Source organism: Gymnogyps californianus, chromosome 28 (genome assembly GCF_018139145.2).
Source record: "Gymnogyps californianus isolate 813 chromosome 28, ASM1813914v2, whole genome shotgun sequence".
NCBI lineage: Eukaryota > Metazoa > Chordata > Aves > Accipitriformes > Cathartidae > Gymnogyps > Gymnogyps californianus.
The window spans coordinates 2,220,594-2,239,729 of NC_059498.1; the positions used below are offsets into that span (position 1 = coordinate 2,220,594).

A 19,136-nucleotide genomic window follows, 5' to 3' on the forward strand; every position below is an offset into this window, starting at 1 on the left:
GCTTTTGTAAGGGAGAGGATAACTTACATATCTATGCAAAGGTGCCAGTAAGCATCTGAACAATATGGGCAGGTATTCCTCTGGTGCGTGTTGGAAACCCATGTAAATTATTCAGTAAGGCTCCTCAAGGGCTCTTCAGATAACTAAACTGGCATGAGCCAAGAGGGATGGTCTTCCCATGTAAAAGGCAGGAATAAAAGGTAAGAATAATTAGTCAGTTCTCAACGTAAAAAAAATTGCCATTGAGATAACCCGCCCTGGCTTCCTCCCAGACTGTTGTCCCCTTCACGGCCTGGGTTTTTTCAGCACTTGTTTCTCTCTCCAAAATACATTGGGAGTCCTCATCATAGAAGTATGTCACAGGAACTTAAGATGGTGCAACTTATCAAACACGTATCAACACGGTACTACAATAATGCATTGCATCCCATGAACTCATGCGTCACAAAATGGTGACTCATACTTGTCCAACTTACAGGATGAGGAAAATGAAGCATGAAGAGATCTACAGCAGCATCTTGGGGATAAACAACCTCAGTGATCCAAGGTCAAACTCCCAGCTCTACACCGTGAGCACCAAATGGAAGTGTTAAAGCAAAGCCCTTTGTGCAACCATTACCAAAAAATATTCTGGGCAGCCAGTGATGGTTAGGATGATACAAACCAAATCTGCTGACTGCATGCAACTTACTGCAGCAGATCATAAGGATGGTCTTGCTCAGTGTATCTGCAATGCAGCAGAATGACTACATCCTTCAATAGCAGCTGAATATCGTGACGTTTCTCTGTACTCTAGTCTTACAATTTTTAAAGCAATTTATAGCATCTGCTCACAACCAAACATATGCTGCTTTCTTTATGAGCCCCAATTTCTAGAAATAAGCAGCTTTCTCGGGGAGAATCAGTACAGCCAGAATCATGGCCAGCCGGCTTACCAGGCAAGTCTCAGGATATTGTTTCCTGCATGCTTCCATAAATGCGAGGAAAGAGGGTTCTCAGAGTGAAAGGAAAGCAGCTGGCTGCTGCAGGTCTGGAAGCTGGGTCCCTCCAGGACATTCATATTTGAGGAAATTAATATTTTTATAATGCATGAGGTACAATGCTCATTTCAGGTATTTCTGTAAGTCAATTACTTTGAAAAAAATCTACCTGGGGAAAAACATCATTTGAAGAGACCAGGACACCACCCTGTCCAAGCAGATACTTTTGCCTGCTTCTGACTCTAAAAGTTGTGCTCGTTTGGGGGTTTTTTAAGGGCATAGTTTTTGTTTTGTTTTGGCATTTTATACTAAAGTTGGGCTTGTGAAATCACAGTTCAGTTAATCACTAAAGGGCCAGGACAGCTCTCCAGGGTAGCAGCACAGCAGCCTAAGAGCACAAAAAGAGGCAAGTCTTAAAACACATCGCTCCCTTGTTCCCTGCAGTTCAGAGCCACTTCGTTCTCCATCCTTAGCAGAATTCATCTGGGCCAGGTATTTTACGCTAAGGCCCTAACCGTATCATTCAGTATCTTTAACATTTTTTTCTCATTTTTCAAACCCAAGCTCTTCTGCCTTCCACTGCATGTGATACTCTCTCTTTCTGCTGAAATTAATTACTTCTGTCTACAATCTACATATTGAAATCTTTAAGAGAGCCACCGTACAGTTGCAGCAAAGCAAGGAAACTAATTATTTGAATTGGCTTCTTTTAATGCAAAGCCCTTCTGTGTGGGCTGAGCTGAAAAATTAATGTGTTTTCTACCTTTCTCACAAAAGTAAAACCCAGAGTCAGCTTCTATCAGTCATCCCAGAACTGTAATTAAAGAATCCAAATTGTTGTGCCCACACTCTGGTTGCCTTCCCCTTTTGTTCTTGTGCATGAAAACCCCTAGAACAAGAGAGAGTTTCTACTGACTCTGCTCAGCCCTCCAACATGATGTGAAGATGAGAAGATGCCCCCATTAACACAATTAAATGATAAAAATCTACTTGAAATAATTCAAATATTCTAACTACATAATGGGAAGAGCAGCAAAAACAAAACAAAAAAAAAAATCAAAGAAGGCCTGAAGTCCTTCATTAAAATAGTGATTATAATTAGTTAAGCAGATCCAGCTCCCAAGAAAGAAATGCTTTAGAGAAAAATTTACCATTTTTTTAGTATCTCCAGTTCTGAGAGGCACATTTAAAGTTTCGGTCTCTAAAGACACAGGAGTTTTGTTAATTAACCCACTGTATTCAGCTTCCCAAATCTGAAATTTCATTCTACCTCCATCCAAATTTTGAAAACAATTCTTTTTTGGTTAAAAGTTGAAAGAGCAACAGTACACACTTACTGCCCAGATTGGAAGTCCTTCTCATTCACCACAGCACAGTTGGTTAAGGACAGTTCATCAGTGGGACATCTTGCTGCTTGCATAGACTATGAGAAAGAAAGAGAGGAAAAAACTGTCAAATAAAATTCTATTTTTCCTTTACTAAGCCAAGCCTCACAACTTCTGCAAATCCATAAACCACAAAATAGGTCTCACGAGTACTGACATACTCTGAGAGCATAGTCCACTGGTATTGACAAGCTCCTCTCCCTCTTCAAGGTTTCTCCAAACGCTTCTATGCGTCGCAGATATTTGTATCCAAAAGCTCTGCATTTTGTGAGTATAGTATACCTTATATTTTTCTAGCATACCTACGAAAAATACTTTAAAATTACCTAGGAAAAAGCCTGCAAGGCAAATGCCATTAACTTGCTAGTGAACCCTGATGTTCACGCAACTTCCCTGAACCCTGCCATAAGCCAGCAGGTAGCAAAGCATTCACTGGAAGGCATTTCTTGCCAAGTAACAAAACATTGGGATATTCTGAAAGCTGGTAAGGCAAAGTAGCCTAGAGACAGGCCAGTTCCACTACCACCCTGGGTAACCCTATCTCGTAATGCTGTGCTGGGTTAGAGCCACTATGTGGGGAAAAGAGGGTGGAATAAAGATGTTACCTTTCTTCTTCCCTGACATTACTCAGAAAACTGAAATTTGAGCACATCCATTCTGGATATACATACTTCAAATAACGCAGTACAGGGCAGCACTGATAGTCCGCAGGAAGGTTTAATTCTCGGCAAGCTGCTATCCAAGCCCACAGAATCTTTCTATAAAACTTCTCAAAAGAAATATCATGATGCAAATATATTTCCTACTCTATAGGAAACATCACAGATCAGTAACAAACAGAAGGAAATTAAGTTAAACAGGCAGTTCCAGCCTATCACTATTAAAAAAAGTACTGCAACAAATTTTGTGGGGGTGTCCTCCTCCCTCCTTTTTTTTTTTTCCCCTAAAGTCAAAGGAGCAATCCTATTTCAAGAGTATCTGTTCAATTATTTTCCCCTCCACTATTACTCACAAATCAGCAGCTAAAATAACCAAATACCACCACTCTCAGCCCAGGCTGCCCCATCCCATTACAAGGCAGCATACAGCATATAGGGGGAGTGTGGCAGAGGAACCTCAGCCCCATCCTACATCCCTAACCCCATTTGCTTCTGCAGAATTATTCCACAAAACAATGGTTGAAAGATGAAAACCAGGCTCAAAATGCCTCTAGAAGTGGAGAAAAGGATGGAAAAGGCAAGTCATTTCTATCATTAGCTATAGACTGAAAAAATTTAATTTGGACAAAAGCTAAACTTGACCCCCTAGGATGTTACTTTTAGAATCAAAGCACAACTACTTTCTTTGTCAGATACAAATTTGCAGGCAGTGCAACAGAAACTATTTGTCAGTGTCAACCTATTGCTAAAAGCAATTCAGAATGGATTCTCTCATAAGACACCCTTAAATCCCAGCAACAAGAGAAGGAAACGCACTGATCCTAACGCACGCATCTAGATAATTTCCCAAGAGTTAACATCCTGCTCAACCTTTCTCCCCCTACCCCTCTGGGCCATTTGAGAAAAGAATCAGAGAAAATTCATCTCCATGTGGACTGAAGCAAGCCTGTCCTATAGCTCAAATTAATTTTTTACGTCGTAATGTAATTCTTCTAGAGTACTTGCTATTTAAAAAAGGACTAATTCATTATTCTTACTGAATAATGCTCAATTGCCGTTGACATATGTGACAACAGAAAAGGATTCCATTTTCAGCCTTGAAACAGATTTATCTACCTGAATCTGAAGTGTAATAAGAGACTCAATTAAATATTCTTGTAATTAAAAAAAAATGTATGACCATCAGTGGACTTCTGAAATACACAACCTGCCTGTTAAGGCTCACCATCTTCGGGCACTTCACACAAAAAAGCATTCACCATTTTATCATCTCTCCTTCCATTTGCGAGGGGACCATTTTGTGAAGGGCATGCCCTGATAAAACGCATTAGGTAGGATATTTCTGGAGAAAACTGAACACAGAGCTCCTGGATTAAACCTTTTTACAGCACTAGTCCTCAACTGCATTTTTAATCCTTACTGACAAACTGCTTCCTACACGTTAACAGCAAGCGCCTGGCAAAGTTGCCATTCCGTGTTATTCTTGTCTGCATTTGGGAACATGCAAGCTTCGCTTTAAGGAATCGCATAAATATAAAGGAATGCATTTCGAATCCAACACCAAGTGCTTCTTTTGCAAGCTCCGCAATATGATAGATGTGTGGCAAAACATCCTTGGGTATCTGACACATGAAATAATGTAGCTGCTTCTGCAGCAGTATCAGCACTGACTGTGCTAGCCATCCCATAGCCCAGCACATTCTCCTTCTGGGGTGTTTGGCAGAAGCCCATTTCTCCCTTGGCAATGACCAACATTTCAGACTGCATCTATAATGTACGCTGCGCTCCCAGCTCTCCAGTATATGCCACTTTGATACATTATCAATATACAGAAGTGTTTTTAACATAATACAGCTCGTGCAAGAAAACGGTGTCACTCAATGGACGCAGGTTTTCATGAGTGTACAAGGGACAATTTGAGGAAATCTGGTCATGTAAACGATGATGATTAAACTGGAAAGCCCCTAGGCAGGAAGGAGGAACACACTGTTCTAGTGAATTGCAGGGGCTTCCTCTTACCTCCTCTCTCTCACCCCAGTGCTCATACCCCCAGAACTACTGCTCACACGGGGTTCTTGTCTGTCTGTCAAGCAACTGAGCTGCCGCAGCAAGGATGCAGGCATTGGCTGCTCCTAAGTTTTTCTAGCATAAATGCAGCAGTCCAGAGCTGCAACGTGAGCCACCAGAGCCTGGTGGGCTGTCATATGCAGTGGTAGTACCGTCAAGGAACACTTCAAGCTCTTGCATTTTGGATTCCAGCTTCCCAGGACACCAGCACAAGGACTCCCAGAACCCTGCACCCTCTCCCCTCTCTGCCATCCAACACTTATTGCCTGCACTTGCACACCACACGTCAGGGAATAGAGGAAGCAAAATCCTTAGGAGTATTTCTAAGAAATCTTCAAGTATATTTACACAAGCTAATTTTAAGCTAACTAGTAGGTTACTGCTAGCAACTAGGCAAGGCAACATAAAGCTCACCTCTAGCAAACCACTAGAGCAGATCTTGCAGCTGACAGCGAAAGCCATCTGCTGCAGTTAAACTGCTGCCAATACTAGTTTGAAGGTGACCCATACACATCTTCACAGGTTGCAGTTACACCTGTGTCCACAATATAGATATATTAGGCTTAAAGTAGCAAAAGTCTTCCCTGCCTCCAGTTATTGTTCTGGTTTATGCAAGGAGGAGACTCCAAGACCAGTGAAGTTCTCGGAGGTGACTTGACATCCGAGACAGTGCCTTCATTCTAAAGCACCCTCAGCTAGAGGCACCCATCATCAGTCACGCAGCATCCGCTATTAAATCCACGTCTATGCAGAGGTCTACTCCAATATTCCTTCTGTTTACCAAGAGAAAAATGAGACCAGATGATGCATTGATAAATCTCATGCTGAAAGACAAATGTGAAGGACCTCACCTTTGCATTTATGGCAAAGCAGTAACGTTGCCTCTACTCTGCTACTGAGCTGATGCTAACCACAAAAATAGAGCACCAGGAGGCTCAATGATGCTGACATATTTTACTTTAACAAAGTAAAAGTTGCCCCAAAGAACAAACAGCCTCATAATAGAAACAACCACCCCAACATCTGATCTTTCAGAGATTTTTTTTTCAAAATTGCATGGATTCCAGTTTTCCTCCACAAAAATATGAAACCGAGCTGTTCTTGCATTTTAGGAGAGCTCAGCCCAGAAAGCAATGCTAAGTTATTTGGATATTTTCATACATACATAAACACACCTTTTCTCCTTCTGAATTACAAAACAAGCATCCGAAGCAAAAGCAAAGCATTGCTGGTTTAAAATATGACTGGGCAAAAGAATGAATAATAAAATCTCTGGAATATTACACATAGTACACTACATTACATTGTTGCATGGGCAAGCACATAGTACAAAAATATGGTTAATATTTGTGAATTGTTAAGGCTGATGATAGAGGAAGCTAAAGAAAAACATGTTTCCCATTACTCAGACCCCATAGGAGATAAGTTGATGGTACATAATAGAAGTGCACTACTACCTGTCAGTTGTTACTTAACAGAAGAACGAAAACACTAAATGCTAAGGCAGAGATGCTCTTCATTTGAAACAGCTTAACTTGTTTGATTTCCCAATCCTACCCAAGAGATTATGAAACAGCTTCTAAAGCTGAGGCAGGTTTTGTTCTTGCACTGTTTCTACGTGGTTTGTATAAGACAAATATTGTTAGTGTTACATGTTTAAAATTTTCTTTTGTGTAAAACATATAGACATAGATATACATGCATATATGTATATGCATATGTACATATATATATAATTTCTGTCATGCAGATGTTGGCAGACAAGTGTTAGGAAACATGACAACTCTGAGTACCAGACATTTAACTGTCCTCTGTAGAGCCCACTGCCAGCTGCATAAAAATGGGGATCCCCACTCCAAAAAGCATCTAAGCTCTACTGTAACAGCTGTCAGGCACCAAAGTACCTCTAAGCCCAGAGCTTCATCACCCAAAGAGGGCAACGAAGAACCTGTGCAGGAGTTATTCTTGGGAAGAAAGTTTAGTCCGTATTTCCTAGGGTCCGAGCCGATGTGTGCCTGCCTGGTGGCTGTGTGGTAGCATGGCTGACTCAAAGGTGTTCGAAGTCAAACGCTCGTTCACCACTAAAAGTCTGCATATAAAATTAAGTTTGAATACTGAAAGGAAGAATTACGATATTAAAGGAGCCCTGAAGATAAACAAGGAACTGAGATGATGATATGTAGACCCTACATTATCCAGGACTCCTGATGGAAAGCAGGCATGCATGAAGCATTGCCCGATACAGCCTGTATCTAAAGATCCAACGGACCAAGTGACAACAGAATCTGAGATGAACATTAAAACTGCAAACATCAGGAGCCTGCTGCACACAGATGACAAACGCCAGCACTAGCACACAGAAAGATGAGCTGCAGCAGAGCTGGGTCAGCAATAGCCTGGGAGAAGGAGACAAATCAAGCTCTCCCAGCACAGGAAAGCCTGAGGAGGATTATGGCTACTTTCTCTCTACATACACACATACACCATGGAGCTGAATAACAGAGAGGAAAAACAACTCTACACTAAAGGACAGAAGAAATCGGTATAGAATAATAGCTACGCTATCGCAGCTAATGAGTAGCAATTAAGAAAGGGTTCCTAGCCAGTAGAGGAAGCCAGGACTGTAATAGCCTGTAATGGAAAACAGTAAAGACAAAACCAAAACTCCTTTAAAGAAGGCATTCAACAATATTTATGAAAGGAATGACAACATGATGCCTACAACAGGCACCAGACTCAGCAACACATGTCCTAAATGCTGTGTTTCTAACATTTAAAAAAAAAAAGTTACTAGTTTGCAGAAGGTTTTTCTGGACATCTCAAAAAAAAAAAATACTTGAATAAAGCTTCCAGACTTCTGCAGCTACAAGAAGAGATCAAACACCTACAAGTAACTTTTTGGAACAGTAGGCTTGGCAAGACAGGTTTCCTTCCCAGATCTACAGTCACTCAGAGAGCGCCCTGCTGTGCCTGGCAGGTTAAGCACGCTGTCCCCCAGGACAAGCAGCCCTGACTGGCTGCTCAGGACCGGCCTTTCCATCTGCTCCATTTGACCTCTAGTTCACTTTGCTGGAAGCTTTTATACTTGTCCGGAAGGAGCTGCATTCTCTCTTGATAACAAGCTCATAAATACCAATTCTCTTCTCCTATTAAAAGAAGAATGCATTAGGAAAGCTAAAATCTCAGAATTAATATTCAAATTTTTGTCAAAGCCAAGGAACTTTGAGCAAGCCAACACCAAGACAGCCTCAATACAGAGTCCAGACAAGAACGACGGATGAGATGCAACTCTCCTTCCCACACCCCCCAAATGTGACACTCCCACTGGTATGAATCACCTCCCTGTGCTCGCTCAGGTGGCCAAGGAGGCACCAAGGCGAACATGGCTACACCGCGTACACACCAGCTGCCGGCCAACACAGAAGCCGAAACAGCTTAAAATATGAGAGAGGGAGGAGTTCACATCACCACCTCCTGAATCATCCAGGGCTGGAAATGAAACAGGGAACGTTTTTCCCCGCATTGTTTCGTGCCTGCACCACTGTAAACTCTCTCATCTGATAACAGAGTTATCTACATAAGCAAAGGCGGGCAAGCCCAATAGTCGGGGGGGCTAACAATACAGACGCCAACCAGTCCTCACTGGTAGGTCTTTATATACAACATACACTTAACACATTTTCCATTTTCTTTATCTAATATGTGCTAATATCAGACATGTATCAGAAATTAATTCTGTCTTAGCACATGAAAGCTACTTTATTAGGCAAAGTGCCTATCTTAGCAATTAGAGGATATTGGTTTTTAGGGTGGGAACTGCTGCTTACCCTCTGTTTGCAAAGTTTACAGCCAAATGAATTCAGTTCTGCAATGGGAGCTTTGCAACTCCAACGCTATTTTACTCAGTGCAGTTAAGAAGATGTACATAGCTTTGGGAATTTGGCTGTACTATTTCCATTATTTTGCAATGTTATCAGAAACACAATTCACAGTTCCAAGACTGAAAGGTTTGCCTGATCTAAAAGAGCAGAAGAAAAAAGCGTGCTAAAGGAGAACTTCTACAAGCTACTAGCATCATACAGCATCTATAATCTAATTAAACAGGTTGCTCTGCCCAAAGATGTCATTCACCACACCAGTTCTTTACAATATGATCAGTAAGGTGATTTCAGAAAATATATCTGTACCTGTGCTGCTGTGCCATATAACCAGGAAGCTGTTTCCTGACAGTTTAGCATGAACATCAACTCCACCTTCCAATTAAGCAGTAACGACCCAGAATATGTGCATTTGTAATTAACACATCCATTTTCAGAGTTGATGTTGCCTCACATTTCTTCCACGAGCCAAGATGATCAACAACTTAATTACAGGGAATTGCTACTTGTGTTTCATCTAAACCTCTTTCAAAAATGCTTAAAGGAATGAAACATCACACAATCATGTCTAAGATGTTAGCCTAGGATGCAAGTCACAGGATTTTGACACGCTAGCTGTGAGGACACCTGATGGATGCAAATTCCTTCCCATTTATTTAGAAAAGTTACCCAATGGCAATAGGGACAAGGTTAAAAATAGCCCCTTAAACTTGGAATTTGCCTTGTGAAAGCCTGAGATGCTGCTACCCCTGAGCATTTGCAACTCACCCTACCGCTGATGGGCTGCATCTGGCACTAAACTTCTCCAGGACACTGACTAATGTACCAAATGCTACCCAATTATAAGCAGTTTGTGTTTAAGATGCAATACCTTGCAAGTATTTCTGTATTTTCTACAGAAAAAGCATGTAATTTGACACAACTTTAGGGCATAAATTACTCCAGATTTTTTGATAGAAGGTCATTGCTTTATTGCATCCCAGGAGACTAGAGAAACGTGTTAAATCTTTTTATGCTGCAAACATTTGACCTTCCTGAACTGAGTATCTGACATACATACACAGGAAAGAGCATATCCATGCAGCAGCAGGGCAAGAGAGTGCCTGAAGAACTATATATTCAGCCTTGATTTAACAAGCAGTAGTATTATCAGTTGGCTCGAACGCAGAGTAATAGGATACTGTATTGAAAGCTTTTCTATTAACTGTAGTGACTGTGTTCCTTGCTTGAATTTTTCTGTTCACAGATCTTCTCCAACACAACTCTCCAATTCCTGGAGGTCAAAAAAACTTCTGAAGATGGCCAATACGGAAATTCAGTCACAAAACTCCGTCCTCTGCCAGAGAACTTCCCTGATGTGAGACAGCATCCTGACAGGTATGCGAATGACTGCATCATGTAGAAACCACACTCTGAACCTCATCCTTCCAAAAAATACTGCAGTTACTAAGATCATCACTATCTGTCACACTGCTCAGGGGTCAGCTAGCACTCACTGCACCAGGTCTTCCTAAAGCTTGTCCTCTCTCACACTTGTGAGTGTACGTGGACAATATCCACCAACTCCTGTATCAAAAAAAGATCAAAACATGACATAAGGACCTATATCTTAGTTTTCAGGGGGGCTTGTACATTTTGATGTAAAGAAAGGAATCAATGATAATTTTACTCCACTGAAAACCATGTCCTGCCCAGTGGGTAATATAGCAAAATATAAGTACCACTATTTTCTAAGGACTGGTTTTCTGTGGACTCAAGCAGATCTGATTTTATGACAGAACTTCCTCCAAATTCATAGCTAGGGCATCTCCTAAACCACAGGGTCTTCTCCTAAATGATCTCTGTGCTCTAAGGTACAGGACACAGAACAGAGGATACGAAGAGAGAAGATCTTGCTGTGCTATGGGGGAAAAAAAAAAAAAAAAGTAATATTTAAGAAATTCACACTTGAAATGATCCTCAAAAGGATTCTTTGGTTTTTACAGATTTTTCCTACTAAGAAAAATTCTTAACAAAATTTAGTCATTCTGGCCTGTCTATGATAAGAAAAGAGGTGTGACATACCAGCACCCCCAAAACTGGAGATGGAGAGGCAGCACTGACATCTCCCTACTGCGTTGTCTTTTTAGGTATAAGTTTTGAACACAATGCTTCTGCAACACTAAGCCAAATTGAAGTTAATCAAAGATGACAAGGATCAGATATCCCATATCCATAAACGTTCACATGGTCACATGGTTGTCAGAATTTTATTCTAAATAATTTAGCAGGGTTTTTATAATGCAGAAGTCCTGTAAGAAGGATACAAGTCTCTTTGCAATGATTTCACAAGGTACACAGTTGCAGAAGTGATCTCAGAAACAGAGATTCAGATTTAGTTTTCTCCCATTTCCCTAAAACATTGCTAAAAACCTATTTCTTCATATTACATATTAGGAAACACTAAAAAAAGATAAGTGATGATAGAAGGATCAGTACCACACTGCAAGAAAGAACTAAGTTGATTCACAAATGTTTCTTTAGTTGCCTGATGACACCTGCATCTGTGAAGGCTGATTCCATATGTTAGCAGAAATCAGACTTTACAGTTTTAACCCATAAACACAAAATCCAACCCTCATTATTTCAAAGTTTCTACCAAACTCTCCAACCTAAAACTGCCCTGGGATTGACTGCAGGGAGTACAAGAGAGTACACGTTAGCCCAACAATGTCTTCAGCACCACAAAACACCGAGGGATACAGTCTGTCCTTCGCCACCGTTCCCACTACTGCTACACTCTCTCAATTTGACAGTTGATTTCATCAGATGTCGGCAGTACATCTTCTGCTCAAGTCACAGACTCTTCTAGAGCAGTTGCGGCACAGTTCTGCAAGGTAAACCAACATCTACTAGTACCTGAGTGAAACCAAAATCATTTCCAAACCAATACAGATTTGAATCTCTCCTGAGAAGCAAACAGGCAAGTGTCTCCTACCACTGGGCTAATGGCAATACCACTCCAAATGAGTCCCAAATAGCAAATAAAGAAAAACTAAGGTGTTATACCATTTATATCATATAAACCAGCCATTATTTCTAATCATCATGAACCGTTATACAAGTTGCAGCTATTACAAAACTTTAATATTCCTTAAAGAAAAACACACCAGTCTCTCTGATAGGGGATCATCACCAACATTCGTGCTACCAAATCAACATTCAGCACGCATGATTTCCTCTTTGAAGAAAGCCAGACCTCCTGCCAGCTTGCAAAAGTAATGCTGCAGCCACACAAACCTGCTTCGTTTCCTACACCATTTCTCTATGTAGCTCTCCAATCTGGTACAGTACCAGCAGAAACACAGCTCGTTCTGGATCAACAGCTTGACACTGGCTGGAACAAGGCAGAGAAATCATCTGGCCTTTCTACATCCCTTTGAGAACTAATTCCTAATGAGGTTCAAATCAATTAGCTACAGACAGCACCAGTTAACTTCCAGAGGTCCAATCTTGCTACAAGGGATCTGTAACCAACTACGGACACAGCTAGACAGCTTTACGCCATTCCCTCTTCTGTCGTAGATGCTGGCTGATGTCTTGGCAAGACTTAGTGCTCTGTTTGCATGCCTAATGATTACCATGCAGAGAGAGATACAGAATAAATTATAACAGAAGCAGCCATTATTTCTAATCATCATAAACTATTTTTCCTGTAAACTTCAATCACCGTTAATCACTATCTCTTCCTTGCGATTGAGGAAACCCAGTGCAATTAAGCGAGTAGAGTAACATACCTGAAAGAGCACTAGACAATTAATAAGATTTGGCTTATCATTTGTCTAAATTACTTAAAATGTTACTAGAAGTTTAAAGATTTTGTCTCTCTTCTACATCAGGAAAGCCATTCATTTCTCTCTGTAAAAGTATACATACACAAATCAAATCACATGAGTCTAATAAAAGAGACTAAGCTCTAAATTGCATTGCAGGACATTTTTTCAGGCCAGTAGTCGTCACTGAAGCTTTCTCTACCCATTCTCCAGGTTTAAGCACGTTTTAAAAATGCTGACAACAGAACAGCATCAGTGTTCCAGTATCAGACTCACCTGTTGTACCTAGAGATATCACACACCTCCATCCTCCTACCTACTACTCCTTATTTATACAGACAAGGATCACAACAGCTCCAATGTCACATCCGAAACGTATGCTGTTGCTTGCTCACCCTGACCTCCACATCCTTTTCTGAGCTGCTGCTATCCCACATGCAAGCTGGAGGGAGCAGGCAGCTTGTTTGTTAATTTACATTAACAGCATTCAACACACTGCAAGATTGGATCAAGCTCCAAAAATGGTATTAAACACTTTGCTTAAGAACTTTCCTCACAACATTAAATAATCTGATAATTCCACAACAATTATATTTGTACATAAATCATGAAAATACTGAATTGTAAGAAGCTTCCTGGTAACCCAAGGAAAGCATCACGCACTCAAATTGCGAGGTTACAAGGCAATTAAGCCCCAGTCTTTCTCTTAAATTTGCATAAATTCCCTTTCCTCCACCAGGCTTCCAGGTTGGCCAAATAAAGGCACATTTTTTCAGGTGTTTAGCAGCACAAAAGCTCACAGCAGCAGGAAAAAGTTGGGGCTGATCCCTCTCCTTCCTCCCCAGATGCCCAGTCACCACCTCCAGCACTCAGACCATTCACTGAGCCTTTCCAGCACACGAGAGCAACAGAAAACTAACTCATCAAACTACATGGATAGTTTTCTCTGTCAACTTAGCATGATGAAAAGGTTCACGGGAGCAAGTGAGTAGGGGGTAAGACAAGACCACCGCAGCCAGATTGGTTTAGGCTACAACGAGTCTCAGAACGACGTTCATTACGGCTAAAATGATCTCACCACTGATGAAAGCACTGGGCTCCCGTTTGTGGCAACAGAAAGCTGAAAAAAAGCTAGTCAAAACACACAGATTTCTCTTGGGTTAGCTGCAAAGGGTGAGATGAAGAAAAAAGGTGCAAGGAAGAAAGTGAGACCACATATCTGGAGCAGGGACAGAAGAAAAGCTCTTAACAAGAAAGAGACAGCAAAACATGTGATTTTTTTCTCAATTAATCAGCAGCATTTTAGAGGTGGCACTCCAGTAGAACTGCTCACCTGTGACGCACAGCTTATCACTGGGCCAAATTTCTCACCACTGCTCTAACCTCACTGCTCTGCATCACACCACTGCACCATCTGTTGTTGTATCCACCAGACAAACCATAATACAAAAAACTATGAGAAAACCTATTCCCCAAGATCTCAGTCACTGAATTGTTTGGCGAAGACAGAAGATTTCAGCCTGAAGCAGACATTAATGAAAAATGTGACTTTCACAAGCTGACATCCAGCAAATCATGACTGAGCTTATAGCAAAGGGAAGCGTAATCTTAACTGCATCTTGCAGCACTTGGAGATGGACACCTTGAAAACAGAGGGGATGTACAAGGCACTGCAAAAAGTGATTTGACAGACAAGACTGTTCCTTCACATTTTAAGGCCTTTCTGGCCACTTGCTGATGTTATCTAAGCAGTCACCAATAAGGGATTTTTTATTTTTTAAATAAATACAGAATAAAACCACTGCACAACCCTTAAAGTGTGTTTTAACACAACACAATTTGGACCTGTATCACAGCATGGTGCTTGGCTGGTGCCCACAGGGCGGAGGAGTCTCTAGGGCCTCAAAGAACCCTACAAATCTGCCCCATATCCCACAGCACCAGGAGGTCACCAGGGCCTCATAGCACCCTTAGGGGACTCTCAAATCCTGCTGCACACCCCATGGGGACAGGGGTCACCCCAGCCTCATGGAGGCCCCTCAGGGAATCCCACAATCCTACCCCACACCCCAGAGCACCAAGGGGTCACCCCACTCTCACAGCATCCTTAGAGGACCCTCTACACAACATCTTTAGAGGACTCGGCCCCACCACCTACAGGGAGAGGGGTCACCACAGCCTCACAGCACCCCGAGGGCACCCTAAAATCCTGCCCTGCTCCCCATAGGGCCTGAGGGCTGCTGCAGCCTCACAGCACCCTTAGGGGACCCTAAATCCTGACAGCAGCGCCGAAAGATCACTAGTGCTTCATAGCACTCTTGGGGGACCCCACAATCCTGCCCCACACCCCATAGGGAGAGGAGTCACCCCAGCCTCATGGTGCTCCTGAGGAAGCCCTAGAAGCTCACCCCACAGCACCGAGGGGTCACCACAGCCTCACAGCACCCCTAGGACACCCTAAAATCCTGCTCTGCATCCCATAGGGCCACTGCAACCTCACAGCACCCTTAGGGAACCCTAAATCCTGCCTCACACCCACAGGGACAGGGTTCACCCTTGCCTCATAGTGCTTCTTAGGGAACCCCACAGTCGTGCCCCACACCCCACATCACCAAGAGGCCACCCCGGCTTCACAGCATCCCCGGGGGGCCCTAAAATCCTGCCCCACAGGGACAGGGGTCACCCCGGCCTCATAGCGCTCCTGAGGGAACCCTACAGTCCTGTCCCACACGCCACATCACCAAGGAGCCACCTCAGCCTCACAGCACCCCTGGGGGACCCTACAGTTCTGCCCCACAGAGAGAGGGGCCACCCCGACCTCACAGCACCCTCAGGGCCCCCCACACCACGGGGGGGGGGTCACCACAGCATCACAGCGCCCTCAGGGGACCCCACACCCCCCCCAGGGCTGAACGACCACGCCGGCAGCGGGGCTGCGAGAAGCCACCGAGCCACCCCGGCGCCCAGCGAGGAGCAGAAGCGGAGGGGGGTAGCGGGGGCGGGGGGTAGCGGCGGAGCCGGGCCGGGCAGGGCGGGAAGTGTCCGTCCCCGTTCCCCCCCCGCCCTCACTTACCCGCCCCGCCATCTTGCCGCTGTGCCCAGCCCGCAGCGCCGCGCCGCCTGACAGCCGCGCCGCAGCGACGGTCCCGCCCCGCAGCCGCCAGGGGGCGGCGCAGCGCAGGCGCCCCGGCGGGGCTGGGCGGGTCCCTGAGGGCCGCGGGGCGGTGACGCCCCCTGCACGGCCGGCGGCCCTGGATTGGCCGTTCCGCCCGCCGCTCCCAGGCACTGACGGCCGCCTCCCCGTACCGCCCGCCCATTGGCCTAGCGGCAGGAGGGGAGGGCGTTCTGCTGTGCGTCGGCTGGGAGCGCTGTTGGGATTGGCCGGTTGGGCCGTCCGCGGGGCGGGGCGGGAGGAGCCGCGGTTCTCCTCACGGCGGGCGGGCGGGCGAGGGGGTGCTGCGCCCTGGGGTGTCCCGGCCTCCGGTAACGGGTCCGGCGGCGGTAACGCCGTGAGGGGGCCTCACCGCGGCACTCAGGCCCGGGTGCTGGAGAGCCGGCCTCAGGCGGGACTGGGATCTGGGGACACTGGATGTGCCCCCGGCCTGGGGGCGGGATGGGTCAGGCTTTGCCCTGAGGGAGGGGGCGGCGGCCTGACGTGGCTGGCAGGGCCGCGTCCCTGCGGGGCAGTGCGCTGGCGGGCAGCTGGCCTGGGCTAAGGCCCGCGGTGTGAGGGTTGAGTGGGGACAGGCCTCCAGGCAGACCCCCCTGCCAGCAGCAGGACTGGCATCGGCAGGGGTCTGTCAGGGCTTGGAGACCCCTCACGTCTCTGGGCCCCTGAGCGTGGAGTCCTGAACAGCGTTCAGCGAGCAGGTTTACAGTGCTTTGTGGAAAAAAAGGGACTTTAAATCTGTCAAACTGCTCCAAATAGGCAGTGCATCAATATGGCAGCTGCTTTAAATGGGGTGCCGTGGCCTCCTCCGATAGCACATCCAATGGCTTACCTCTTCTTCTGAAGTGGCTTTCCATTCAACAGCATCCGGCTTATACTAATGGCATGTTTTTATGCTTTGTGCTACAAATTACAGGTGTGTGCGAGCCTGAAAGCCAGATAATGGGAGCTTAGAGCTGCTACTCTGGTCTCTCAGCACATGTCAAAGCCTGGAGTTAACCTCATTCTTTGGTAAGGAGAGCTTGGGGCTTCTGAAGCCCATTGCTAGGCCTTCGCTCACGACGTGGGTGTCTTCTGCTCATTGCAGCTCTTGCTTCCACATGTAGCTGGCGTAGCCTGGTCCCGTTTGAGCACTTGCTGAATGTTTGCAGCGAGACTTCTGGATATGGATCCGTATGGGGGCCCACTCCTGGGATTTGGTTGAAAGAGTGCTTCACTCCTCTTAAGAGCAACAGATCATATTGGATAAACTGTCTCATGCTGAGAGATGAAAATAGCTTGTTCACAGAGCTGCGTCCCCCTGTGTAATGTTCCGCAGGAGAATGAAATTCCAATTATGGTCTTTGGTGTTGACTTTGCTTTGAGGGAGGAAGGCGGCAAACACTTGGACTCCAAAGCAAGGTTCAACACTGTCTCCAAAGCTGACCTCAACAGCCTGGAAATCAATTCAGGGAGCAAGCTTTAATGCATTAGCAACCTGTCGCATGAGCTTCCTGCGCAGCACTTTGACAATATAATAAAATATTAATATTGATTTTTAACTGCCGATATGCTGCCTTGAACAGGTAGCTATGTCAACTGTAACCCAGAGGGAATGCCAAGTTCATGGAAAACTGGGGGGGCCACTTTAATGCAGCAGGCCAAAGTGGTCGATACCTCAGGCCGCAGATGTACCTCAGTGCAGAGTATGAGTACAGGACTCGGTGGATAAAGAAATCAGGTCGATACCTAAATCTGTTGTGGGCAGATCTAAACAGTGCAGGAATTTGGTTTCCCCCATTGAGACCGTGTTCTTCCTGCTTGCACAGCAGCTGAGCAGAGTTTCTCCATCTATGTCCCTTCCTCAACAGAAATCGCTATACCAGGGAAACATCTCTGAAAAGCGGTTGTTAAATATTGCAAATAACCCCTCGGCTTTGGGCAGGCGGTTCTCGCTGGAGGGGATTTGCTTCCCGGCCTCTGTTCTGTGTGAAACTGGCTGTGAGACCGACGGGTGAACACCCACATCCACTGAAACAGCATTTTCCTCTGCAGCTGGTAAAGGCGTCTGGCCGGGAGGGTCATCCCTGGAGGAGTTGTCTGCTGCTGCTGCACCCCCAGCAGTGAACTCTGGCTGAATGATATCATTTTGGGAGGATTCTCACTGCTTTGAGCTTCCCAAACCTCTCTGCCATGTGGCCTTGAAGGAGTCTCTTGCAGAAACAAACACAGCAAATACAACCCCTGAATCTGTCAGAAAATAGGTGAGGGGACGGTGAGGGTGGAGTGGCTGCGCTCCCCCATGTTTCACCATTTCGAAGGGGGAAAAAATGGCAAAGCAAAGCTCCCCAAACCACACGCGAAGGTCGCACCGGTTCCTCTTCAGATCTGGGACCAAAGGGGACCCCGGCCCACCCCCGCTTGGTCCTGAGCTCCAGCCGCGACTTGTCTGCCTGGGTGATGGGACTGCACCTCGAGGAGCTTTGGGCACAAGGCTCTGAACCAGGCCAGCGCCTTCGCCAGGGCACATCCCAAAGCTCTGCCCCACAGCCAGCCCCACAGCTCTGCCCCACAGCCGGCCCCTCCCCGGGCAGGGAGCGAGGGATGAAGCTGGGGGACGGAGCAGACCTTCACTGCTGACCCCTCCACGCGCCCCTGATCTGGAGTGAAACCTCCGGCTCCCAGCAGACACAACATCTGCGTCCTGAATCCCCGGGCGGGCAGGGTGGCCCCTCTCCCTGAGTGGCTTCAGGAAGCCGCGCTGGGCAGGATCCGGCCCCCCAGGCTCGCCCCAGTAACCTCCCTGTGAACCTGCTGGCTGGTAGCGCACTGAAGGGAGTAAGAAGGCTGGAGGCTAGCTAGCACCAGGAAATAAAAGAGATGTATCACAACACAAATGCCCACAATTCATAAAAAAAATTATGCCTCTATCGTCATGCAGTTATCTGTGTACTGCCTTTATCCGCCCAAACAGAGACGGCAGCAAAAATGATGCCCCTAGATTCCGTAAAAATAGCTTGAGAAGGGAAAACAAGAGTATGGTTTGGTTTCAGGGCTTTTGGGTTTTCCTTAGTCCTTTTTAGTGAAAACAGCGATACTCATACGCTTGGCAGAGTATCTAAACCAGCAGCAACGATGAGAAGTACAAAGAAACAAGGGCTGGCAACATAGTGACCCTGCTGCTTGAACTGGGCTCCCTCTTCCATC

At 45.4% G+C, this 19,136-nt stretch overlaps 1 protein-coding gene across 2 annotated transcripts in view; it reads right to left on the minus strand.

Annotated features, from left to right (window-relative positions):
• NSF (N-ethylmaleimide sensitive factor, vesicle fusing ATPase) overlaps window positions 1-15,885 on the minus strand; it is an 86,333-nt gene extending 70,448 nt beyond the window's left edge. For both annotated transcript variants that reach the window (XM_050911809.1, XM_050911810.1), the window contains exons 1-2: window positions 15,855-15,885; window positions 2,318-2,403 (exon numbers count right to left, since the gene is read on the minus strand). In XM_050911809.1, coding sequence (XP_050767766.1) covers window positions 2,318-2,403; window positions 15,855-15,866 — 98 coding nt within the window. In that variant the 5' untranslated portion in view covers window positions 15,867-15,885. The remainder of the gene's footprint in view (window positions 1-2,317; window positions 2,404-15,854) is intronic.
• Between the last annotated feature and the right edge of the window lie 3,251 nt (window positions 15,886-19,136).